Below are 26,954 nucleotides of genomic sequence, written 5' to 3' on the forward strand. Positions count from 1 at the left end.
TGATGTATGGATTGTAATAAGCATTGTTAGAGCTCTCAATAAAATGATTTTTTAAATACTGTTAGCAAATATCAATGGGAAAAATATATTTTGAAAATTTTGCATACGTTTTAAAATTAAATGATTCCACAGAAAAATATGAATGACTAGAAACGGTCTGTCCAGCAAAACTGCAGAATGGCGTACTGTAGCCTGAGATAGTTTAACTACGCAGACATTTATTCAACTGTTCCCTTTTGACACCACCAAAGAGAAAAAGCAAAAACGTCTCCAATGGGCCCATTATTTTTCTTCGGTTGTTCTTCTTCCGTTTAATAAATTATTAAAACTGCAGAATTTTCTCTCAACACAATGCACTGTGCCAAAGACCAGAGGCAGGGCTAACTGCAATCCAAGCAGCAGCAGCAGCAGCAAAAAATAAAAGGTGTTTAGTTTGCACTATTCTAAACTCTTTCCCATCAGTAACTCATCAAGGTGGGAAAGGGTGAGACAGTTTCTCCCCTCCCCGCATCTCTCATCCCATATGCCACCTCTCCCCACCTACACAGGTGGCCTACCTACCAAAGTCACACTTGCCTGCCTGCGAGGAGGCAGTAAGTAGGCTAGGATTGAAGAAACCTTTTTTACCTCCGACTGAATTGGATTCATTTAAACACAGGCTGAGGGAGAGAAGAAACAAATGAACTAGACGTGAGAGTCACAAGTCCAGCTACCAAGGGGCCATCCATGGCTCACTCGCTGAGAAGCAATAGTAGCCCCACAGGTAAATTAACTGCGATGGATGAGCTTCAGGGTCCTTTAAAAATCAAATGATAAGACCCTAATGTAGAAAAAAGGATTCTCTCTGTAAAGTGTCGTTTGTTCATGCACACGCCCTCATTGCTCACTCGGTCTTAGAAATGCTGGCTTCACAACTGCCCCTTGTATTGATGTTTTCCATTCATTCAGTGCACCATAAATTGCTAAAGGAAAGGAGACATGTCATGATTGTGATCTTATTATTGATTTGATTAAACGGAGATGTAAATCTTCAAGCGCGAACCCACAAGGCCTAGTTGGTCCCTGGCATCTTCTCTGGCCCTGTCTTAGGATGAAAGTTTCCGAGAAAAGAGGAATAAAAAGAAAACACATTTTAAAAAGTGACGAGAACCACTTCTCTGCACATTCCTCCTATTTTGCAAAGCGAGTCTATGCTGAGGAGGAGGAGCTTGCTTATCCGTTGGAGGCTGGGCTGGGGTGCTTACCACATTGGGAACTCATTATCCATCCAGTTAGAAGTGCCAGGGACTGAAGACCCCTTCCTGATACCTTGGTAAGGGGCTCTGATAGAGAGAACTGAGATAGATGAAAAGCTACCAACTTTTTTCTGGTTTTTTTTTTTAGGCCCAATATTTTATCATGTCCCCCCTGTAACTGAAGCCCCTTTGTCACTATTCAACCCCACAACCCAACATGCCATTTAAACCCTTCATTGCGATGCCCTCTTTCGTTTCTGTTGAAATTTGGGTTTCCAACTCTTTGCCAATTTTTCCTTCGATCCAAGTTCCTGCAGATGGACAAAACAATAAAATAGACGGAAGTAGCTCAGCATAACGGACCCATCTTTTGTTATTGTTTTAATGCTAGCAGACGGGGGAAATTCCTTATCAATACATATTAAAAAGTAGTCTCTGCAGCTATTCTGAACTTTTAAGATCATTCCTACTCACACAACTCAAATCTCTCTTAAAGATATATCATTGTAGCTGTGTTTGAAAAGGAACCGCATGGCCCTAACATCTTACATCCCAGTTGTAAGCTACCTTCCAGACACCTTCAAGCCCTGATCCAGGCCTAGACTCGGGTCCAGGCGACTCTGGTGACATTACAATCAAGCCTTTGGTAGATTCTAGTCTTAGTGGACGGCCAGAAGAGCACGAACAGTGGCAAAATACCAAGACTTTGTTGCCATGACCCCAAGCAGTCAGAACAAGGATATGAGGCAAAACGCCCTTGTCTCCTAACCCAACCCGGCTCCCCAGCTAACAGGAAAACCAGTGACAGAGACCACGGAGCCTATAGCTCAAATTCTCCCCAAATCGTAATAGTTGCTTAAAATCGTCACCACTCCCTGCTGGCACAGCCATCTGTTTCCTTTGCAAATGCTATTTCATAAAACCTTTCCAGTTCTTTCCATAGAGGGCCCAGCCCAGGAGGCCTCTCAACTTTCTCAACATTATCTTGGACTCTACACGCCAAGAGTAGAAATCCTGCTGATCTGGGGGTCAGTCCTGTAGGCAAAGGGTCACGGCATTCGGTTTTGAAGAGACAACACAGCACTGCAAACCAGGCACAATTACCTCTGCACAGGTAACTGCAAAACCCACTGTACAACAGCTGCACCGGGCCAGTTCTAATTCCATCTGTGTTTAGGTGACAAATGAGGCTTAACAAAGAAAAAACACACATCAACACAAGAGTAAACAGGGTGCTTCGAATCCTTCTTCTTTCTTTCTGCAGGCTGAAAGCAATTTGTCTCCATTTAAAAGACTGACTCCTGCAGCTTTCCAAAAGTCCTACTGAAACACAAATAATTTTCTAGCTAAGAATCTTAAAATGCTCAAATTCTCACCAGCACATCAGTTCCATTTCCTCTGGCATACACACTTCTACCTTATAAAGTGATTTTCTTTCCAAGGGGAATTCTCTCATCGCTTGCCCCGCTCATGGATTTATTGTTACTTTCTCTAAGCCGTGGTTCTCAACCTTCCTAATGCCCTGACCCTTCAATATAGTTCCTCATGTTGTCGTGTTCCTCCCAACCAGAAAATTATTTTCGTTGCTACTTCATCACTGTCATTTTGCTACTGTTGTGAATCGGGCGACCCCTGTGAAAGGGTCCTTCGACAACCCCCAAAAAGGGTCGCGACCCACAGGTTGAGAACCGCTGCTAAGCTAATTCTTGTGTAATGTGCTTTTCAGGAACAAAATGGAAAATGTGTACGGATCTTGGAGACGCTGAGATCATTACTTCAGCGTCAAGTTTAAATAAAATAAAATAAATGGGAAATTTAGGGCTGAACCGGTCGGACTAAGTACAAAAAGGGAAATGTGAAGAAAGGACTCGTGGCTTCATTGGTGCTTGAGGGCAGTGAAGTTTCTGCTTTGGAAGACGCACGATAGTCACCCTGGACTGGTAGGAAATGGGAACGTGTACTTCTAGGACAAGGAGCAATAGAAATGCGTCATTACCAGGAGAAAAGAAATGTCTGGAGATAAAATACCTTTCCTTTCTATGGAGAGACCATAAATCAGCAGCTGCTTAAAAACACACAAACAGTATTAAGCAGCAGAGAAAATTCCTCTTACATCTGGGCTCTGATCCAAATGTCTCCTTCGCTGAATGGCCACTTTCCCCGGCTCTCTTACTAACTTGTGGAAAAGTACTTTCTTGTCGGGGCTAGAAGATCCCCGGCTTTCTGACAAGTGCTCTAGCAATCCATTTTGGAGCATGTTGCTCCAGCAGACGAACACATGTGACGGTCTGACATCGTGTACGAAGAAGGAAGCCCCAGGCAGCAGGCTGGGGGTGCTGACGTCTTACCTCCATGATGGGGTTGGAGGCCAACACCTTTTCCTCAACATTGGCCTCGCTGGCGGAACCACTCACAGTTGCAAAGTACCGCATGGCGTACTTAGCCGAGACTGTTTTTCCGGCCCCGGACTCTCCGCTTACAATGATGGACTGATTTCGCTCGTCTCTATAAAACAAAGAAGAGTAACTGTCAGCACGACCCAGTTCTGAATGTGATTCCCACGAGTTCTTCTCTGGTGCCATCGATAAGTCACAGTGGTATATGGATCCTGGTTCATAAATACAAACTATGGAAACAATATTCATAGGAAATTCATAGAACAACAGTTTCTCTGAAGCATAACTATTTACAGTACAGTTATGCTTAACTTACAGTTAGTCGACAGTGAACAGAGAGAGTGGACAAGAAGATATCAAACATGAAATTACAGTACATCACATTTAAGGATTAATCTGTAATAAAGAACTTGGGTTTTTTTTAACATGTGTACATATCTCAAACATATCATTTTATTCCTAGATAATTACTTTGGTCTAATGTAATACTCTATCAACCACCTCCGAAGAGCAGGGAGCTATTCTCTGGAGTCCCAGCAAAGAAATTTAAAAGAAAATTCTATCTAACTTAAACTAATAAATCCAAATATAAACTAAACTCCATTTCAAATTGTCCATTAGTTAAGAATCCCATAAATCTGAGTTCTTATAAAGTCCAGTTCGTCCTCAAGTATCCTCATAGCTGGGTGGGGTGGAGACTGTCCATAGTCTGCCTGGTTTCATTCAAATAGGTCAAGCTACCATTCATGTCGGAGGCTGCAGTGATGGGTGCTTATTGCAAGTAACCATCTAGGGTTTGCCTAGTCCTGATTGCTTTAGAATTCAGAGACCATTATATTTTTAATTCATTATATTTTTAATTCATTCACCCAATGACTCAAAAACTCTTTTAAGTGGGCTCTTAAAAATAAATGGTGCTAGGACAACTAGCTGGATCCCCACATGCAAAAGAAGGAGTTGGATTGATTCCTCATACCATGTATAAAAACTAACTCGAAATGAATTAGTAACCTAAATATAAGAACTAAAGCCATAAAGCTTTTAGGAGAAAATGGAGTCTTAGATAAAACACCAAAATATAAGCTTGCCTGTAATCTCATTGATAGGAAACGCCTTCAACCTCCTATCACCATCTCCTCTGCTTTCTAATTTTTGTTTCAAGACAGACCTGGCTACTTACTTGGCCTTCTGTTCATTCATGGCTGAACACAAGACAAATCACTTGAGCAAGGCAGTTCTCATTATGGTGTCAGTGTCCTTTGCTCCACCATTTAAAATCACCTCCGAATTTATCTGCATCAAGACATCAGCGGCTATCTCAGCAGTCTTTGGTTTCTCTTCAACAGAGAGATCCAAAAATGAACTCTTCCTAAATTCCTGCCTGACGGATGCTGTCACCATGCCCATGACGGGTGCTGACACATAACTTGACAAAAGTCTCCCAGCAACCGTTCCACCAGCCAGCAGAGTGAAGTGCCTGTCACCAGTGAGATGAAGAAAAAAAAACCCTAGTGGGGACCATATTCTATATTTTACTGCCTTTGAAAATCTATTTGACATTTGAATGACAAAATGTTGTAGCAAAAAAAAATCTGAAAATTCCTATCTAACAGTCCTTTCCTATGAATAATATGCAGGAAATAAAATATTAAAAGCTCTAAAATCAAGGGCTGTTCACACGAGTCCTAGCGTTTCGTAGAGAGACACGTTCACTCACTGAGCTCACGCAGTCGCACCAGACACACGTTTCCCCCCTAGGACTGAAGCATTTTATCCATGATGGATTTTTTTACTGTCATTAAGGGACTGTTCTTCTCCTTATATTAGCGGGTAAAGAGGCTTGCCTTGTCCTCCGAGTCGGGTGGAGTATGTACAATAAAATAAATACCATTCTTCCATTATATCAACCTCTGAGCTCAGACTTACCAGCTGGGTGGCTCTGAGGCGCTCTGGGCCACCTTTGTGACATCGTTAAGATTAAAGGACACTGGAAGTCCCCTTCTAGTGGGTTACATGCTGGGCTGCTAATCACGAGATCAGCGGTTTGAAACCACCAGCCACAGTGCAGAAGAAAGACGAGGCTTTCTACTCCTGTCAAGGTTTGCAGTCTCAGCAACCCACAGGGCGTTCTACTCTGTCTTACGGGGTCTCTATGAGATGTAGCCTATCTGAGGAAGATGGGAAAGTACTGACTTCAAATACCGTGGAGTGGTTGCTATCAATGATGTCTACCCAGGACACTACCAAAACATGGCGGAAGGGCATAAAACCAGTGGGCAATGTGGTCAGGGGATATTAAAAAAGACCAACAGCCTCAAGTGCATTGATGCTGTTACGGCAACAGGAGAGGAGCAGGTTGTGTGGGAACCAACCTATTTTTCCCATTAAGGCCCTCAGTGATCACACTGATTGGCTCTGAGCAGCCTTTCCTTATAAAGTTTAGGTTTGCATCATGGTTTCCTTTTGAACTTTACCCACATAAAAATGTAACCACTCTAGTTTACTGTGGGCATAGAAAATGCCATGCATATCTACCTAGACCACTTCTTCTCTGCAAACTTCACGAGCATACTTCTACTTCATAGCAGGGCATGCTGGTTGGAGGACTGAGTCATGCAGAACACAAGGGACTATATCCACCCATCTGACATTGACTCTGATAAGCACTCACCGGCTGTTGCCAGGTAACCTGGTTAAGTAAATCACCTGTGCCTACACTTTTAGCTTATAGGTTATAGGTGAACATGTTCATGTGAAATAAAATGTACCGTTTTCAATCTCATTGTTTCTCCCTCTAGAGTTGATCCTTTGTTCAAAAAAAGAAAATATTTCGTGTAAAATAATGGTTTCTTCCTAACCTGTGCTGTTACTATGGTGACCTAAAGATGTGGCTTCACTTAAGAGTCTACCCCCTAGCCCTCTCATTAAAGATATGCTAAGCTTTGTACGCTAGCACCACTCTCCAAAATCAAGCTACTCTGCGCTCTAAAATTTCTGCTTCTGGATAGTGCTGAGAAGCAAAGATTTCAACCCAAATGTTGGTAGTAGACTCTGAATTCGCAATTTTAATATTCAACTGTATCTTTTGAAGTCGGGCTTTAGGGAAGCAGAAACCAGGCTCCGGAAATGAAAAGGGGCATTCCCCAGAGATCTGGGCTGAGGACATCCAGTTCCGGGTGAGATGCTCGGCACATGGCCTATCAGGTCGTCTCGTGTCAACCTGAGTTTTTGTCCCATCAGTCTGTAGCCTGCACAATAACAGACAGAACCAATTACACGTTTTTAACTTTCACAGATGGTAGGCCTTGTAAACAACGAAAACCAAGCCCAGTGCTGTGGAGTAGAAGCTGACTCACCCCTGCTGCAATTTATGGGGTAGATAATAAAACTCGGTGAGGCTCTCCTGAATAGCTCAGCAAATAAAGCCTTGTTAAGAGGGGTCATTTGCTGTGAGCTGAGGTGGTTCGCAAGCAAAACTTAGCGGGATAATGAAGATGACGTGGATGGCCGGCGGATAAGAAAACATGCAACCGAGGTACAGAAACCGCGCACAGGAGGGATTGACCTGTGAGACGACAGTCTTGCAGTTCATGGCCAAGACAAAAAGCGTGGGACTCTCAGAAGGAGACTCCAACCCTAACTTCCAGGGATCATTTACTAGCTCTCTTCCCTGAACAAGTTACTTTCCTCGGTTTTACTGCGTGTACAACAGGGGTGATGTTGTCTGCTCTGAGGGATTTAATGAGGATTCGAGGTCAACCCGAAAGCATGTTGGCACAATAGAAGGCACCCCAAAATGACAGTCACTATAATATAAAACTATTCTTATTGTGAAACCCAAAAACCCATTGCTACCTAGTTGACTTTGATACTGACTAAGAGACACTAGCCCTGCCCCATAGAGTGTCCATGGCTGTCATCGTACAGAAGCAGACTGTCCTAGCTTTCTCCTGCAAAGCAACGAGTGGGGGTTTAAAAAGCTGACCTATAAGTTAGCACCCCAGTGTTGAACCATCGTGCCATAAATAAAATACTTGGCACCACACACCCGGCTCAGGAAATGAAAATGAGCAGTCCCTAGAGAGATGTCCTGAGGTCATCCAGTTCCCGGTGAGACCGGTCGATGCACACTTAGTAACAGGAAATACTTCATACTCTGAAACAGCGGCGTCCACTTGGCAATGAACGTCAGATCATGAAAGCATCTCGGGACCACATAAGCAAACAAAACAGGAGACGTCCCTAATGAAAAGGGCGGCAGTAAACCAAGAGCGACAAAACCAGATGGGAGGTTTCAGAGTGGATCTGACTCACAGGGACTCTATGCTCCACAAAGCAAGCCATGTCCTATCTTGTGCCGTCCTCACCATTGTGACAGTTGAGCCCATTGTTGGAGCCGCGGCGTCAAAGCTCATTGAGGATCTTCCTCTTTCACTGACCTTCTGCCAAGCATGTAATTTCCAGAAATTGATATCCAACAAATATGAGATGAACTCTCATCAGCCTCACTTCGAAGGAGCAGTCTTGCTGTCCTTCTTCCAGGGTAGATTTGTTTGTTCTTCTGGTGGTCCCTGGAATAGCCAATATTCTCCACCAGCACCATCGTTCGAGTCCATCAATTCTTCTTCAGTCTTCCTTATTCAATGTCCAGCTTTCACAGGCCTACAAAACCGGTGGAAATGCCACGGCTTGAGACAGGCGGACCTGAGTCCTCCAAGTGACATCCTTGCTCTTCAACACTTTAAAACAGGGGTCCTCAAACTTTTTAAACAAGGAGCCAGTTCACTGTCTCTCAGACAGTTGGAGGGCCGGACTATAGTTTACAAAATAACCATGAACAAATTCCTATAAGCCTAGGACGAGTCGGCTGTTAAGCAGGACAGGCAGTGGCGGCAAAAACACCCGGTGGGCTGGATAAATGTCCTCAGCGGGCCAATGTGGCCCACAGGCTATAGTTTGAGGACCCCCTGCTTTAAAGAGTGTCTTTTGCATCAGATTTACCCAATGCACTTTGTTGTTTTAACTTCTTTACTGCTGCTTCCGCGAGCATTGATTGTGGATCCAAATAAAATTAAATCCTTGACCTTCCGATAGCCTCTCCATTTATCAAAGCGCTGTCTAGGTTTGAGGACGCCGGTTTTCTTTACACTGAGTTGCAATCCATTATGAAGGCTGCAGTCTTTGATTTCCTACAGCCAGTGCTTCAAGTCCTCTTCAGTGAAAGCAAGGAAGGTCATGTCATTTGCATACTGCAAGTTGTTAATGAGTCATCTTCGTTTCCCCCCGACATTGTTCAGCTTCTTGGATTATTTGCTCAGCAACAGACTGACTAAATATAGTAAATGGATACAACCCTGATGCACACCTTTCTTGAGTTTAAGCCTGGCAGTATTCCCTTGTTCTGTTCAAAAAATCCCTCTTGGTCCACAGGCAGGGTTTTTTTCCATAAAACAAAACTGTTCCGAAATTTCCACTTTTCACAGGGTTACCCACACTTTGTTATGATCCACACAGTTGAAAGCCTTTGCATAGTCAAGGAAACAAGTAATTATCTTTCTGGTATTCCAAGCTTTCAGCCAAGATCCATCTCATGCCAGCCAGAATGTCCCTTGTTCCACATCCTCTTCCGGTTCCTGCTTGAATTTCTGTAGCTCCCGTTGATGTACTGCTGCTGGAACAGTTTGGGACTTATTTTCAGCAAAACTTTACTTCTCTGTAATATTAGTAATATTATTTGATAAGTTCTGCCTTCTGTTGGGTTATCTTTCTTTGAAGTATATATCACTTCCAGTGGACTGGCCATATTTCTTGGCATAGACCTTTGAGTGCTTCCAGCACTGCATTGGTTGTTGAAACATTCCATCAATTCCTAGAGTCTTGTTTTTTTGTTTGTTTTTAAATCATTTTATTGGGGAGCTCTTATAAATCTTATAACAATCCATCATTCAAAAGCACACTGGTATACATGTTGCCATCAACATTTCCAAAACATGTTCTTCCTATTTTAAAATCATTTTATTGGGGGCTCCTACAACTCTTATCACAATCCATACATAACATCTATTGTGTCAAGCACATTTGTACATGTGTTGCCATCATCTTTCTCGAAACGTTTGCTTTCAACTTCAGCCCTTGGGATCAGCTCCTCATTTTCCCCCTCCCTCCCTCACCTTCCCACTCTCGTGAATCCTTGGTCAATTATATATTATTGTTATTTGTCTCCTTCCACCCACATTTCTGTTATTCATCCCCCTGGGGGGGCTATATATCCAACGCTGTGATGGGTTCCCCTTTCTCCCCAACCCCCACCCCCACCTCACCATGCCCCTACCCTTATGATACCGCTACTCCCACTACTGTTACTGTGCTGGACTGCACCCTGGTTGAATCGTCCTTGCTTGTGACCCTTCTGTGCGGGGATGTGCAATTGTCTGCAGAGGGGCTTTGCGTCTCCGCTCCAAGCCCCCTCATTCACATCGATATAATTGTTTGGGATCTTTTGATACCTGATACCTGATCCTTTCGACACTTCATGATCATGTACAGCCGTGTTTTTGAAAAATGCCTCCATCGCAGCTTGGACCTCTTCCTTCAAGACCATTGGTTCTGGGTCACACGCTACCTCTTGAAATGGATGGACATTAACCAGTTCTTTCTGGTACAGTGACTGTATTTATTCCTTCCATCTTCTTTTGATGCTGTCTGCATTGTACAATATTTAGCTCATAGAATCCTTCAGTAGTTCAACTCAAGGCCTGGATTTTCCTCCGTTCTTTCAGCTTGATATATGCTGAGCATGTTTTTCCTTCTTGCCTCTCTAACTCCAGATCATCGCCCATTTCTTTTTAATATTCGACTTTGCTTTTCGAAGCCACCCTATATTGTGATTCATTTGCTTCCTTTTCAGTGTAACTGACCATTGCACAGCCGTAGATTCAGGCCATGCATTTGGGGGCGGCAAGATGTAATCGTTTCTTGCCGCAGCTGCCAGACTATTCCACTCCTCCACTCCAAGCCCTCGTTCGAAGGGAACTCGGATTCACTCAGGTAAAATTCACGAGGTCTTGTGTACGGTTTCAATCGCTGTTCTCTGTCAACAATATTCTTCCTGAAGATAACTGAATGGGGGTCTAATCATATCATTAAACATACTATAAAAGCTAAAACTCGCTGCCATCCAGTTGATTCTGACTCACAGGGACCCTATCAGGCAGGGTGGAGGTTTATTCTGGATTTCTGAGACCAAAAAGCCTCGCCTTTCTCCTGCCGAGCTGCTGGTGGCTGCACACCGTCAACCTTGAGTTAGCAGCCCAAGGCGTAACCACTACACCACCAGGGATCCTGAACATGCTGTAGAGACACCATAACTAAAAGAGTGTGGCGCTGACACAGGGAGTAGGGAGAAGAAACAAAAGACGCCTAGAAACAGGCCTGAGATCATGCAAACAAATAGCACATCAATTAAACAGTGCCCCAGGCAGATGTAGCTGTATAAAGAGTGCGCCCAGGATGGCTGGGTAGCCATTTGGAAAGAAAAAAGTAAACTTAGATCCATACTTATCATTCAAAAGAATACACTTCAAACGGATCTGGGCCATAAATGTAAAATATGCAGCAAAATGAGGACAAGAACAAAACGGGTGAATTTTTCTCTTGCCTTGGAGAAAGGTTTCCTAACTGTGACACTGAATCAACAAAGATGGATGTATTTGCATAGAGAAAATACCCTAAAATAAAAATACAAATAACAGGGAAATATTTGAGAAATGTACACACACACACACACACACACAGGGTGGAGGGTTTCAAAAAGCTTGTGGAAACATTCCATCATTTTTTAAAACCATTTTTCTACAAACATTTTGAAGCCTGCCCGTATGTATGTATATGTGTGTATATACATATACATAAATACATACACACGCAAGGGAGTACCCCCCAAAAAAACGGAAATATTTTTCAAAGCTATGTATTTAATTTTTTTTCTTTTCAAAGCTATGTATTTAATTTATTTTTTACAAAACAACCTTCAAAGTATTGTCCATTACACTTAATACATCTGTCAAATCTGAGATTCCATTTTTTAATCATTTTATTGGGGGCTCATACAGCTCTTATCACAATCCACACATACATCAATGTGTAAAGCACATTTGTAAATTCATTGCCCTCATCATTCTCAAAACATTTGCTCTCCACTTAAGCCCCTGGTATCAGGTCCTCATTTTCTCCCTCCCTCCCTGCTCTCCCCTCCCTCACAAGCCCTTGATAATTTATAAATTATTATTTTGTCATGTCTTACACTGTCCGACATCTCCCTACACCCATTTTTCTCTTGTCCATCCCCCAGGGAGGAGGTTATATGTAGATCCCTGTAATCAGTTACCCCTTTCTACCTCACCCTCCTCCCACCCTCCCAGTATCGCCACTCACACCACTGGTCCTGAAGGGATCATCCGTCCTGGATTCCCTGTGTTTCCAGTTCCTATCTGCACCAGTGTACATCCTCTGGTCTAGCCAGGTTTGTAAAGTAGAATTGGGATCAGTGGATGAGAAGCATTTAGGAACTAGAGGAACGTTGTATGTTTCATCGTTGCTACACTGCACCCTGACTGGCATCTCCTACCCATGACCCTTCCGTAAGGGGATGTCCAGTTGCCAAAAATGGGCTTTGGGTCCCCACTCGCAAAGATATATGCAAAGATATGATTTTTTGTTCTCTGATGCCTGATAACTGATCCCTTCGGCACCTTGTGATCACACAAGCTGGTGTGCTTCTTCCATGTGGGATTTGTTGCACCTCAGCTAGATGGCCGCTTGTTTATCTTCAAGCCTTTAAGACCCCAGGCGCTGTATCTTTTAATAGCCAGGCACCATCAGTTTTCTTCACCACATTTGCTTATGCACCCATTGTCTTCAGTGATCGTGTCGGGAAGGTGAGCATCATGGAATGCCAGGTTAATAGAACAAAGTGTTCTTGTGTTAAGGGAGTACTTGAGTGGAGGTCCAACGTGGCAGTTTTTAAAACTGTATATCCTCTACTGTTGCCTGGAGCTGAGGAGCATGGGATGGGAGGACTGATTACCAAGGGACATGAAGGAACTTTCTAATGTGATGTAAGTATGCCGCACCTTGACTGTTGGTGTGACATGGATGAGTACACATTTTAAAACAAACCAAACTGTATATTTAAAATGAGAGTTTTTACTTGCAGGCAAAATCCACGTCAATAAAGCTGACTACTAAGAAAAAACAAATCTGTATGTCCTTTTATAAACGTGAGGTTCTTTTAAAATATAACTTGGCCTTCTGAGATAAACAGGTCAAAGCTTATTCAGGAATGATTTTCAAGTTGCCATGCACTGCATTTTTAAATGTCTGTGAAAAAAATTAATTATGACAGCTAACAAGAACCATCAAATAACAACGCGTCACCAACCTGGCCATTTGCTTGTATGCTTCTTCAGCTACCGCAAAGATATGTGGATCCATATCGCCCATGTTCTGACCACTGTACGCATTGATAATATCTTCTCCATAAATAGGCAGCTGCTCATAAGGATTTATAGCTACTAGAACTATACCTGGGGGGAGGAGAGCACATAAAGCCAGCAATGTTATCCTTGGTATGTTTTGAAGAAACTTGATATTGTAAAAATTCATCGGTAATTTCACTGCTCCCTTTCTGACCTGTTTATCAGCACTTGACATCAATGGTGATCAGGCGGGAATATCAAATTTGGAAAAGTGATCATCATGACGAACATAAAACCTCCTTTCGATTACTATTAAACAAGCAAAACTTTATGTTTAAGTACAAAATATGCCATTGCCTTTGCCTCTGAACCCATTGTACCTGAACCCAAACAACAACAAAACCCACTGCACCAAGTAGGGTCCAGCTCATGTTGACCGTACCGGACAGAGTAAAACTTCCCCCATAGATTTCCAAGGCTGTTCATCTTTATAGAAATGAACTGTCACATCTTTTTTTTTCTGTGGAGCTCTTTAGACTCTGCTACACGTGACTCCTTCCCATTATACCTCGTCCTAACGAAGACACCATTCAGAAATACGACCACTGCACATGCTGCCACGGTCTGACTTAGGTCAACCCCATGTAGGGGTTCTGAGACTGTCCATCTTTATGGGAACAGATAGACGCAGCTTCGGCCATTGGAGCGGCTGACAGGTTTAAATCAGCGAGGTTGCCATCGGCAGTCCAGCACCTCACCCACGGCATTCCCAATGCCGAAAGCGACGGCAACGTCTTGACTGTGAAATAGACTGTACAGCACTCGCACTTCTATACGTGCATCTAAATCATATATCAGAGGTTGTGCTCCTGCACAAAGACGTTTCTCATAATACTGTCTTAAAGGGGACAAGCGGAAACACATGGAACCTAGAATCACGGGAGAGTGGGAGAAAACATGTTGCTGTATCCATTGTGCTACCATCAAGATAGAGCTTTTGAAGAACACTGACTGTCATGTGAGAGGAAGACATGAGACCACAACCGACCGACTGATTCTAATTTTACATCGACAGACCCTGGCTACATGCACAGAGAAATAGCGGCTTATTATACTTTTTCTTTTCTAAAAATATTTCATTAAGTATGTCTTAATTTCATAAGTCAGTTCATTCGATAAGTACTGACGGAGTTATAACTACATGTCAAGTATCATCTAAATGCTGGGTTTGCAAGAGTACATTTAAAAAGGCAGATCTTTGCATCGATGGAGCTTATGTTCTCGTGCAGAATTCAAACCACTAACAAGATAATTGATTTAAACAAACACACTACATATGAAACACACTACATATGAAACATCTGCAGGAAACATCTGCAGGAAAATTTTATTATCTTTTCAGTCCGTGTTTCCATGAACTTTTGGAAGTCTCTTCCTATAGGACATATTTATGTATATCATAGATAGTAGTAAGAAAAAGTAAAAAATGAGGCAGCCAAGTTGAAATCATCAGTAAGGAGAGGAAGATGGGTTAGGACTGTAGACAGAGCAACCAGGGAAGGTACGACTGGGAAAACTACATATGTGGGCAAGAAAAAATTAAACTGAAGGACAACAAACATGGGAGACAGAAGCCATCGGAGCTCGTAGAGACAAACAAGTCACTATCAAGGACATAAAGCAAGCCAACTCTCTTACAAAGAACAGATGGCTGTCTCGTTCCAAAACAAGAGGGCGAATGAAGAGGAGTCCTGAGTTTGTTCAAATAGAAGGGAATGCAAGGAAATTCCAGAAATGGATGGGCGTCTCAGACCTGTGCCTTGGAAAAGAGCGGCTGGTCAAAGAGATGTCCGTGGAGAGAAGAAGAGGGCAACAGTACAGGCTACGAGGAAAACGAGAGAAAAGGAGAAAGCAAATACAGGGTGAACCAGGGAACACACGTGTATAAACATGGACACACCTCATTTCTAAGAGCGAGTCAAACACTCGTGAGCTGGGTCGCTGGCCACTAAGGCTGCAACAGGCAGGGCCCAGGAGGGCAGGATCGAGCCAGGATAGCCATGATTTTAAATAACCGAGAAAGAAAAACAACACCAAACTTCCCGAACCGGCCTCAAAGCTGAGACCTTGTGCGTCTTACGCTTCAGGCAGTAGTGTTTGTAAGAGGAGGAAATAAAGGGTAAATACGACATTGAACGCAGCACATGGCTTCTGTAGAGGGAAAAATAATCCAAAAAATAGACCCAGGTTCTATTTTATTCCCAGCCAAATAAACTCAGGGGAAAATCGACTCAACATAAAAATGCAATTTGGCTGATCGACACTGTTGAATTTTTTTTGCTACCTTGAAGAGCAAACCACTCAGCCCATAGCCTGCCTCCCTCCCGGCCATCGGAGGAAAGCGTCCACAGGCTTTGGCAGGCGGCGAGGCCCACTCACCGCAGTAAGTATAAATCAGCTTGGAATCAATGAAGCGCACTCTGAGATTGTGCAGCACAGCAGGCTCATGGAGATAGCTGAGGGCCGTGAGGTCATTCTCGCCCACGAGGATGTCAGGGTTTCGTAAGTGAGGCAGCTCCTTGGTCTTTGGGTCTAGACGGTATTCCAAATCCTGGAGAGGTACAGGACACGGCGTGAGGGTAGATCAGTGCACTGAACACAAAGCAGGCCCATTCATGTTCACTATCGCGCATGGCTCCTGATTTACTTCTCAGACGTTAAAAGGATTATGCTCCTGGTCCCTTCCAATCCCACAGAAAGTCGGTATAGAAATGATGTATTAACTTGTGTGAATATTCGGTAATTATAATTTGAGAAGTCAGAGTCTAGACCGTTTTTTCACCTTTTAGATCTGTATAGCTCAACATGCTTTTGAATTCTCTCTTCGCCTCTGACTAGCAAGAAGTAGTGGAAGAGAGTGGACAGAGCGTAGCTCTAGCATCGGATAAACCTGGCTTCCAATCCTGAAAGTGGAGCTTTCTTCCTATGCAGCCGTGGGCACTTTATTGAACCTTAATCCCTAGTCCCTCGTCTATAAAACGGGCATCATAAAAACAGCTGCCAGGCTTGTGGTGACAATTCAGTAAGGAGTTGGAAACACCTCTGTCATGAGAAAGCCAAAGGTTCCCAAGAATTATGTACGTTTATGTGTATTATGCAAACAAATGTATATATGACTTAAAAATATATAGTCCACAGTTCTCATTAGAGTTTCGTGAGGTACCTGTCTCAATAAATAACTAAATAAATAAATAAATAATGAGTATTATTCACTTTAAAACCAGAGGGATACAGTTTTATGTCAAACGTCAACCATGAAAAAAAATACACACACTATGTATTCAGGACAAATTATCTAGGACACATGAAAAGAGACTAAATTTACTGCCACCGAGTCATAGCGAGCCCCCTGTGATCTCTGAGATGGTAGCTCTTTTTGTTTGTTTGTTTTATGAAAGGGTTATTATCTATACCACTGAAATAATCCCCTAAGAACAATATACTCCATGTTCATTTAAAAGGACGGATTCCTCTCAAATACAGTAATTCTATAAAGCAATACTGTCGAGAGAAAGCCGGCTTTGTCATATCTATAGTGCAGGCTTACGCAGTGCAATTTTTTATTCCTATGGTGATATGAGACTGTAACTCTTCTTTAAAGAGTTTTATTAGCAGTTTATCCACAGGCCCTACAATTCAATAATTCATTCATATCAAGAAGAGTTTACAATTGTCATCATATTCAGTTCTAGAACATTTTCTTCATTGTAATCATTGTTATTCATGTAATTATTATTTTTTCTAATTGTAGCAAATATACACAACAAAGCACTCTTCAACTCCACAACTCCTACTTGTATAGTCAGTGTCCCTGATTATACTCTCTGTGCTGTACAGCCACTATTGATCTCCTTTCCCAAATTTTTCTACCACCATTGACATAAATTCAATGTCCCTACCCAACAACTCTTTCCCCTTCACCTGTGGTAACCATTGATCAAGGATGGTCTTTCTTTTCTTCCTTTTATTTTACATGGTTCTCTTGATATGTACTCACATATCATATACTTCCGTGGTTAAATCACTTTTAAAATGAGTTGTGTAATCACAATCAGCTCTAGTGCTCCCTCCCCTCTCCCACTGGAGTGAGTCAATATACCTACTGGCAGTGAGTCAATCTGACTCACAGTGACACTGGGAAATACTCATTGTTTGTTCCCCAAATCCCCTTCTTATCTCCCCCACACCCCTATATTCCCTAAAAACCCTCGAATCCATTATTATCTCCATGTATCTACTCCTGTGCATCACAAACTGGGAAACCCAACAGAAACAATTTTAAAAAGTGGAAGGATAAAATAATAATATAAAGATAAAACTACAAATTCAAATAATGAATAAGAAAGAAAAGACCACCATCAACATGTTAAAAGCCAGGGCAGAAATTCTTGTCATAGAAATACTGGTGCATAGAACAAATTCAGGTTGGGTCAAGAGGGGATCAGCTGACCAAGTATCAAGTTTGATCCAGCCTAATCAAGTTTACTATGATCTCTATCCGATAGTAAAGCTGTGACACTCTTGTCTGCGGCTAGAGGGGATCTGCCAGAGGCTTAATCTGACTAGATACTCTGCAGATGGGTTTTGGGCTCCCACTGTCCTCCATCGTCTTCTAAAAATGGGGTGTTCACAATTTAAGCTCTGATACTTTTCGCTTCGTCATATTTGAATTTTGTTATTGTGTTCCTTGGATCGCACAAGTTGGTGTGCATCTTCCATGTGGACTTGGTTGAGTTCTCACTTAGACGGCTGCTTGTTTGAATATAAGCTTTTAATACCCCAGGCACTATTGCGATTGATAGCCGGGCACCATCTGCTTTCTTCACCACCCTTTGCTGTAGCACCCTTATCTTCAGTGATCATTTCATGAAGGTGAGTAGCAAGCAGGGCCGTGTGATTGGAACTAACTGTGTTGGAGCCCAGAATCCACCTGCTTGTCCAAGGGACGTGCACAACTCGGGTTTATTTTGGCAGTCATATTATGACAAAAATCACAACCCCAGAAGACCCGCTACACCAACAATAACAACAAACCAACCAGCAAACAAACAAACGTGCTTACGGCAGGAAAACAAAAAGCCATAGAAACTTGGAAGGAAAACACTGTCAATCCTCCCCTTGGGGTCGAAAGCAATTGCACTGACACTGTCACCAGTGTTCCCGAGAACTCATCACCCTGGACACTGTCAGTATGAGGAGGGTGCGAGTACAGTGTCACCCATGAGTTGTTGCCCTGCACAGTTTGAGCTTCCATTCAACGGGGCTCTAGTTACCCTAAGCAGGGGGATCGGTGCCAGGGGGAAGTTCCCTGGGTCAATTTGTCCAAGCGCAGATCCCAGCACCATAGATCAAATCCTGTCATATCACTTCGGGGGGGGGGAGGGGCGAGAGGTGGAAGCATCGAGGTACTAAATATATGGTGAGTCTGGGGCCCTTTCCACTGGTCACCCACCAAGCCGGAGGGGCCCCCTCTGGTCCAATAACCACCTTCCACAACCCCAAGGTGGCCACTCTGCTTCCTCTCCCATCCGCGTACTCAATCCTCAGCCCAAGGGTGCAGGCAGCTCAAGGCAGGGCTCAGTTCATTCAGCAGGGCCTCTATGGTAAGTTCTTCTGGTGTAGCTGGGGGGATGCCATGCTGCCTGCAAGGCCAGCTTCCACAATATTCATGGTGCTTAGTCCATGGCCTGGTTCATTGAGGGCTGGGTATAAACATATTCGTAGTGTCTACTTAGGAACATAAAATCAGGTCTATTGCCCCTCGGTTCCCTACAATCGTTTAGCATCCCTTCGCTGTGTGAGGTTACTTCTCGCCAATCAACACACCATACTCACCAACAAAATGATCAGTGCCTCCTCCAAAATGTAGATGCTCCCCTCCCCTGGTCTTATCTTAATTTTCCAGCAAGGTTCTCTTTCTATTTCTGTCGCGGGGCCCACTGATTGGTCCCAGGTTGTCTCGATGTTGTCGAGCCTCAAGAAGATAGCTTTCTCCCATCTCCCCCCTCTTGAAGGAGTGACCCCAGACAACGAGGTCTCCTCCTTCAAAGTGGTGCTTGTGAGGTATGCATAAGGGAGGTCAAGTATGGTTCACGGCCAGTCGATAGCCTACGACTGGGACTCTTTATGAAAGCCCAGGCTTTGTCCCCCAGAACTGGTGGGGTTTGAAATTAATGTATTTCAACTAACATGCCTTCAAACTCCATCCATATTGTGACTTCATGCATGGAGACGTCAATTCTCCCACTGGCTAAGTAGTATTGCGTTTTATGTCTGTGCCCCATCTTGTTTATCCATTCATCTGTTGATGGGCATTTAGGCTGCTTCTGCCTGCAGTGCAATGTTACATGGACAGAACCATTTTTTAATCTGTTTCCAAGACTTCCTGGCATATACCTAGGAGTAGGATTTCTGAGTCAGGCAGTAGGTCTATTTTCAATTTTTATAGAACCCTCCACACTGTTTTCCACAAGAGTTGTACCACTTTGCAATCCTAATAACAATTGATAAGGGTTCCAATTACTTCACCTCCTTGCCAATAGTTATCCTATTCCCTTTTTAAACAAAAAATCTTAGCTGTCCTGGTGGGACTGGGAAGGTATCTCACTATGATTTTGATTCTTGTCTCTCTGATAACTAATAATGATAAGCATCTTTGAGTGTATTTTAGTGGTTATTGGATTGTCCATTCAAGTCCTTTGCCCCTTTATATTTATTTGGCTCTTAGTTGTTCAGATGTTGAAGCTTTATATACACACACACACATTTATTATATGATTTCCAAAGATATTCTCCCAATCGTTAGCTTGTCTTTTCACAGCGTTTGTAATAGGGTCTTTTGATAAACAAAAGTGTTAAAATTTGATGAGGTCTCATTAATTTGTTTCCTATTTTTGAGCTTTTTACTTTTGTTTTGCACTGGATAATCCAGTGTTGAAAAGTACACCTGACAACACGGCTCGCACAGCGTGTTCTTCGGAGAATGTTGGGGGTTTTGTTTGCATGTTAAATTCCTTAATCTAGTTTCAACCTTAATTTTGTGTGTGGTGCGTGGCATGAAGCCTGCTTCATGTTTCTGCATTTGAACTCTAAGGTTCGCAGCACCACTTATCGAAGAGGCTCTTCTTTCCCAAGAGAATAGACTTAGCACTCTTCAAAATCTAGTCCTGGGAATCCCCTTACGGAAGGGTCGCGGGGAGGAGACGATGGCAACGAATGTACAAATGTGCTCGACACAATGGATGGATGGATTGTGATAAGAGGTGTATGAACCGAATCCCCATAAAAATGATTTTTTTAAAAATCTAGTCCTGAGTATTTCACTCTCTTAGATACTATTGTATGCACTTAGGGGTAGCAGGTGGGCAGGTCTTTCCTCCCGGAGCATCTGGTGGGTTCACACTGCTGACTTCTCCGTTAGCAGCGTGTTTGACCATGGAGCTACCAAGAGTTAGTCTCCCACAAATAGCAACTCTTGAACTGGTGCCTTAGATAATGTATTCTTGGGTAATATCACATCACTTTAATTCCAGTCAACACAGAATATCCCTGGGAGGATTAGATGTGAATCTAATCTTAATCATAATAAAATTGAACCCAAAACCATGGCTTTGTAGAGGATCTGCTATTTTCCCTGACCTGTGTTAACAGCAGCTCGCTTAGGACGAAAAATGGAACTTTCCATTTTTTATCAAGTTAGCAAATAAATACCGTATATACCATCTATAAATACCATAATATACCACATATAAAAATACCATAATAAATATATATACCATAATAAATATCATATATAAATACCATAATATACCACATATAAAATATTATAATAAATAAATATATATCATAATAAATACCATATATACTATATATAAATACCATAATATACCACATATAAAAATAGCATAAGTATATATCATAATAAATACCATATGTACCATATATAAATGCCATAATATACCATATATTAAAATACCATCATAAATATATATATATACCATATATAAATACCATATATACTCGAGTATAAGCCAGCCCGACTATCAGCCAAAGCACCTAATTTTACCACCAACACTGCATTAAAAATGTGCTGAAAAACTCAGCTTCTACACAAGTATATACGGTACCTGCGTTTGGCTTAAAATGTAACTTCCAATTGAGGTCAAGTATGTCACAGTCAACTTACACTTTTGAACTGCCATCACTTTATCCCAAAAAAGAAGGGAAAGCAAAATTCTTACCTTTCCTTCCTCGAGGTGAAGCAGGAGGACTTTATCTCCCGGTTTGTAATCTCTGAGCAGCTCTGCTGACTTCCAAACTTCTTCAGGATCAGGGATCCACACTCTGGCAAGCTAAAAGACAAAAAGGAAATGGGAATTAGTGAATCCATGGCTTTAGACTGATAGATACCATACAGCATGAATTGAGCTATCATTACATCTGTGACAAAGAAATCTGGGCCAGTCTGAAATTTAATTTTTATATTAGTATAAGAAAAATATCTTAGCCCCAATAGCAACTTCATGCCTCAGGGATATAGAAAATGTGCCATGAAGCAATACGCAAAGAACTAAAGCTTGACTCTGCTCTATATAGTAAATGCCACCCGAAAATGTCATTAGAGGTGAGGGAAAAAAAAGGTAATGTGGCAGTTACATAATCTCCTGTCAATTTGAGCAGAGGTGGAGTCTAGCCTGTCAATCAGGTTGCAGCTTGATGATCTCATTTTGGAGGGACAATGAAAATAAACAGCTCATTGGAAGCCAGACCCAGCTGTTGAGACATTCCAGTTGACCTGCCACGTGGAGCTACGCTGATGGAGCCAGAGCCCTGGAGCTGGAAGCGCCACGTGGAGACCCCTGCCAGCGCTGAGATGCTTCCACGCCGTTAGATCCACAAGACTTTCCACCCACTGGCCTGTGATCTTCCTGCATTCAGCGTCATTGCATGCGTTGTGTGAGTCTGAAGAGGTCTTTATAGACTGGTATGGGGCATATGAGCTAATATTGGACTTAATTAAGGACTTGATCTGGACTGGGCTGGGTTGTTTTCTCAATATACAATTGCCCTTTTACATAAAGCTCTTTCTTTTTTTGAGAATGATGAGGCCAATGAATGTACAAATGTGCTTTGCACAATTGATTTATGTATGGATTGTGATAAGAGTTGTGATGAGCCCCTAATAAAATTATTTTTTTAAAAAGCTCTTTCTTATACACCTATGAATATCTTTGGATTTGTTTCTCTAGTCAACTCAGACTAACACAATATAGTTGGCAAGGGGCAGACTGTGATGGGCTTATTGTGCCAACCTGGCCAATAGGAACATGTGTGATTAATCAGGTCACAGTTTGATTGGATGGCAAAGAGATAAATGGCTCTGCAAGGCCCACCCCGTTCTCTCTTGCTCTCTGGTGATTGGAGCATGCATGCTGCTGCTTTAGTTAGTTCTCTGCCTCAACCTGTGATCTACACTACCTGTGGGCCAGGGCAACCATAGATCATGTTGCTAGAACTTGAGGCTCTTTTGAAACCTGCTCCACCAAGCTGCTTATGCGTACATCACTTGAGCTTGAGCCTGGTGGATCCTGTCGCCTTGCATTGCTTGTGTTCGATATCCCTTCTGGGCCTGCTTTGCTAAGCTCCCGAGCTATTGACTGTTGGTGACCAACCTGATGCTTGCTGCCTGTGGGCAGACTCTGCTTGCCTTGCCCCAGGGAGGATGCTGCTGTCTGCTCCCTTGACCTTGGACCCGGCAGCCCACATGAGTTGAAGGACTTCCAGTATATAACTGTTCCATGGAAGTGAGTTGAACTGAACCCTCTGTACTGCTGTGTGGACTAATTAGCTGTTATATCCCTTCTTGCTGTTTAAACCTATATATAGATACAGATATAGATAGATAGATGTATATAAATAGTCGTAAGTGGCCTGGTTTCGTTTCTCTAGAGAACCCTGCCTAACACAGGGTTAACATATAAGATCTCTCTCTCCACTCAACATGGCCTTTCATGGACCCGCTGGCAAACATGACTGGGAAGCTCTGGTACAGCGGTTTGGCCCGTTTCCACAGGAAGGTCATTTTTTACATCAGGGTTTGCAGTTTGAATTGTCCTTGTGGCTTTCATTCTGTGACATCTCAGCTGTCCCTCAGGAGCCATCGTGGAGAGGGAAGCTGCAGCTGGCTTAATGTACCAGGCATTTGGGATTTTCTTTGCAAGAAATGTCCCAATGCTTGCTCTCTCTTTTTTTTTTAATTGGGAAAAGCATTGTTAGCCTATTTTGTTGTTTGCTTTCATTGCTTTTGCAAAGCTGAGTGGAAAATGGGGCGGAGGCGGGGGTGGGGGGGGAAACGACAGACATTTGGCCAGCAATAAGCTTGCCTCTTGTGGCCTAGACACCATGAAGGAAGCAGGGCCGCTATCAGAGGTTCACAAAGCCCCAACGAGGCATTCTAGATTTAAGCCAGTTGCTTGTATGATTGGATTTGATAGAAAGGAACAAGCTATATCGATGCGCATGAATTCTTCAAACACTGCACCCAAAAGGAGTTTTATGAGGCCCCTCCTGGTGTGCTGACTCTCCTCGCCATCGTCAACTCCAACTCACGGAGACCTTACAGGACAAGGCAGACCTTTGTGTTTCCTGGACAGGCTCTCGACGGGAATAGAAGCCCTCACCTTTCTCCTGAGGAGCGGATGGTGCTCTCGAACTGCTAACCTGACTTTTAAGAACAGCTGCTATGGCGTTGACCACACAGGGCGTGGTCCTGGGCCTGCATTTGTGTCTTCATTTCACATAAACTCAGCTCTAGGTTCCACGTTTAATAATGACCAGGGCGCTAACTTAGTTGGAGCTAAGTTTAAGGAACGCTGGGATGTGGGTAGGCGATCTATGGGGCCACTTCCTGACCAACTGGGATGATGGAATGGGTGGTCTAAGTACTGGGCCCAACCAGGTCCTAGAAGCTGAAAACATGCCAAAGGGAAAATCAAGGCCAAAGACCAAGAAGTTCTGAGGCTTAAGTAAAATGTATTTCCTGTAAGACAAACATTTCAACGGGCCACTACCCTGTGTACTACGCTATCCCTTTCCCGACAGGCATGTTCAGGCTTCATGTTGGAAAGCAGCTGTGGGGCGGGGCAGTCTTTTCCCAACTAAGGGATTCATGGCTCCTAAATTAACAACAACAACAACTTCTTGAACACTGACATAGATGTAGTAACTTCTGTCTGGACAAGCAAAGAGGTAACCCAAACCAGTGAGTACTGCCTAACATCACCATCAGCTTGTAAAATAAAGGATTATTTTTAAGTAGGGCAATTTGACATGGCAATCATAGACGAATGTCATTAGGAGTCTTCTTACTCCCATCTAACAGAAACACAGACCTTGTCTCGGCGCTGCAGGAGCCTGGGTTTGTTCAGCCCCATAGCCTTCGCAGCTGTCTGTCCCTCAGCCTGCAATGTGCTTTGCCTAGATCTTGCTGTGCCTGCCTCCTCCAATCATTTAGCTTTTAGTTACAATATAACCTCTTCAGAAAGGCCCATCTACTACCCGCCTTCCTGTGCATTGTTTTCTTTAGAACTCTCATTAGTCTCTGTAGTTAATTGCTGCTGCTTGTTTACTAATTTTATGATCTCGCTTTCTCTATTGCAGAATACCGGAAAGATGTTTCCTTGTGTTTCATTGACGATGCTAAGGCATTCGGCTGTGTGGACCGTAACGAACCATGGATAGCCATGAGAAAAGGTAACTCCACACACCTCACTGTTGGGTTAACAGAAAAGGGACAGGTGTGTGTCAGGGTTGCATCCTCATATTTATTCAACCTGTAGGCGAGCAAATATTGTTTATCAGGATTGGGGGATGTTCTTTTTAGCAACCTGTTGCAGATGACGCATCCTCGCTTGCTTGAAACGAGGAAAACTTCGACCACTTGTTGATGAAGACAGAGGATTTAGGGTTTCGGTATGGATGACAACTCAATGTAAAGAAAACCAAAATTCTCACAACTGGACCAGTAGGTCACATGGTAGACAGAGAAAAAGTTGAAACTGCAAAGGATTTTATCTTGCTTGTATACACAATCGGTGCTTGTGGAAACAGACCAAATGATGCCTCGCATTGGGCCAATCTGCGGAAAAGGACCTCTTTAGGGTATTGAAAAGCAAGGATGCTGCTTTAACGACCAAGGTCTGCCTGATTCAAACATGGTATCTTTTTCAGTGTTTTATTATTATTGTTATATTTTTCTTCATTTTATTGGGGGTTCTTACAGCTCTTACCACAATCCATACATCCATCCATTGTGTCAAGCACATTTGTACATATGTTGCCACCATCATTTTCAAAACATTTTCTTTCTACTTGAGCCCTTGGTATCAGTTAATTTCCCCCTCACCCCTTCCCTCAAGGAACCCTTGATAATTTATAAATTATTATTTTTTCATTTATTACACCAACCGCTGTCTCCACCTACTTTTAAGTTGTCTGTTCCCCTGGGAGGGGGGTTATATGTAGATCATTGTGATCGGTTGGTTCCCCCTTTCTCCCCTCACCTTCCCTTTACCCTCCTGGTATCACTACTCTCATTATTGGTCCTGAGGGGTTTATCTGTCCTAGATTCCTTGTGTTTTGAGCTCTTATCTGGACCAGTGTACAAGCTCTGGTCTAGCCGGATTTTTAAGGTAGAATTGGGGTCATGATAATGGGTGGGAAGTAGCATTAAAGAAATAGAGGAAAGTTGTATGTTTCATTGGTGCTATACTGCACCCTGACTGTCTCATCACTTCCTTGTGAGCCTTCTGTAAGGGGATGTCCAATTGTCTATTGATGGGTTTTGAGTCTCCACTCTGCGCCCCCACCCCATCCTACCCCATTCACATTGGTATGATTTTGTTCTGGGTCTTAGATGCCTAATACCTGATCCCGTGGACACCTCATGATCACACAGGCTGGTGTGCTTCTTCCATGTAGGCTTTGTTACTTCTCAGTTAGATGACCACTTGTTTATCTTCAAGCCTTTAAAACCCCAAATGCAATAACTTTTGATAGTCGGGCACCATCAGCTTTCTTCACCACATTTGGTTATGCACCCATTTTGTCTTCAGCGATTCCATGTGTGAGCATCACAGAATGCCAATTTAATTAGAACAAAGTGTTCTTGCATTGAGAGAGTATTTGAGTAGAGAGAGGCCCAATGTCTGTCTGTTACCTTAATACTTAAGATATAAATATATGTACATAGATCTATTTCCCTAACATTATATATAAATATATTTACATATGTACATGCCTGTATTTAGACCACTAGTCCTTTCCTCTATTTCCTTTTACTTTCTTCTTGTCCCACTGTCATGTTTGGCCTTCATTTGGGTTTCGATAATTCCTTTCAGCTACATTGCTCAAGTATGATATTTTCAATTGCCTCCTATGCAGGTGAAAGGTGAACATTGAATAAAGAAGACCCAAGAAGAGTCAATGCATTTGAATTACAGTGCTGGCAAAGAATATTTACAGAACTCTAGCCTGCCAAAAGATGTACAGCCAGAACGCTCCTTAGAGGCAATGATGGAGAGAAGTCATCTCACATACTTTGGGCATGTTGTCAGGAGAGACCAGTCCCTGGGGAAGGAAGTCACACTTGGCAGAGGGCAGTGAAAAAGAGGAAGTTCTTTGACAAGATGGATTGATACAAACTTTACGTGTCCTTTATTATGAGCCTCATGAAAAGTGCCTGACTTTTCCCTTTACTTCAGGTGGCTGCAAACGGGGTGACAGAAATG

The 26,954-nt window shown here is 42.9% G+C and overlaps 1 protein-coding gene across 4 annotated transcripts in view; it reads right to left on the bottom strand.

The window, feature by feature from the left end:
• MYO5A (myosin VA) overlaps positions 1-26,954 on the bottom strand; it is a 200,474-nt gene that overhangs the window by 102,033 nt on the left and 71,487 nt on the right. For all 4 annotated transcript variants that reach the window (XM_075532004.1, XM_075532003.1, XM_075532002.1 and 1 more), the window contains exons 2-5: positions 21,408-21,518; positions 15,547-15,718; positions 13,071-13,215; positions 3,584-3,740 (exon numbers count right to left, since the gene is read on the bottom strand). In XM_075532004.1, the coding sequence (XP_075388119.1) occupies positions 3,584-3,740; positions 13,071-13,215; positions 15,547-15,718; positions 21,408-21,518 (585 nt within the window). The remainder of the gene's footprint in view (positions 1-3,583; positions 3,741-13,070; positions 13,216-15,546; positions 15,719-21,407; positions 21,519-26,954) is intronic.

This window comes from Tenrec ecaudatus, chromosome 14, assembly GCF_050624435.1.
Source record: "Tenrec ecaudatus isolate mTenEca1 chromosome 14, mTenEca1.hap1, whole genome shotgun sequence".
NCBI classification, from domain to species: domain Eukaryota; kingdom Metazoa; phylum Chordata; class Mammalia; order Afrosoricida; family Tenrecidae; genus Tenrec; species Tenrec ecaudatus.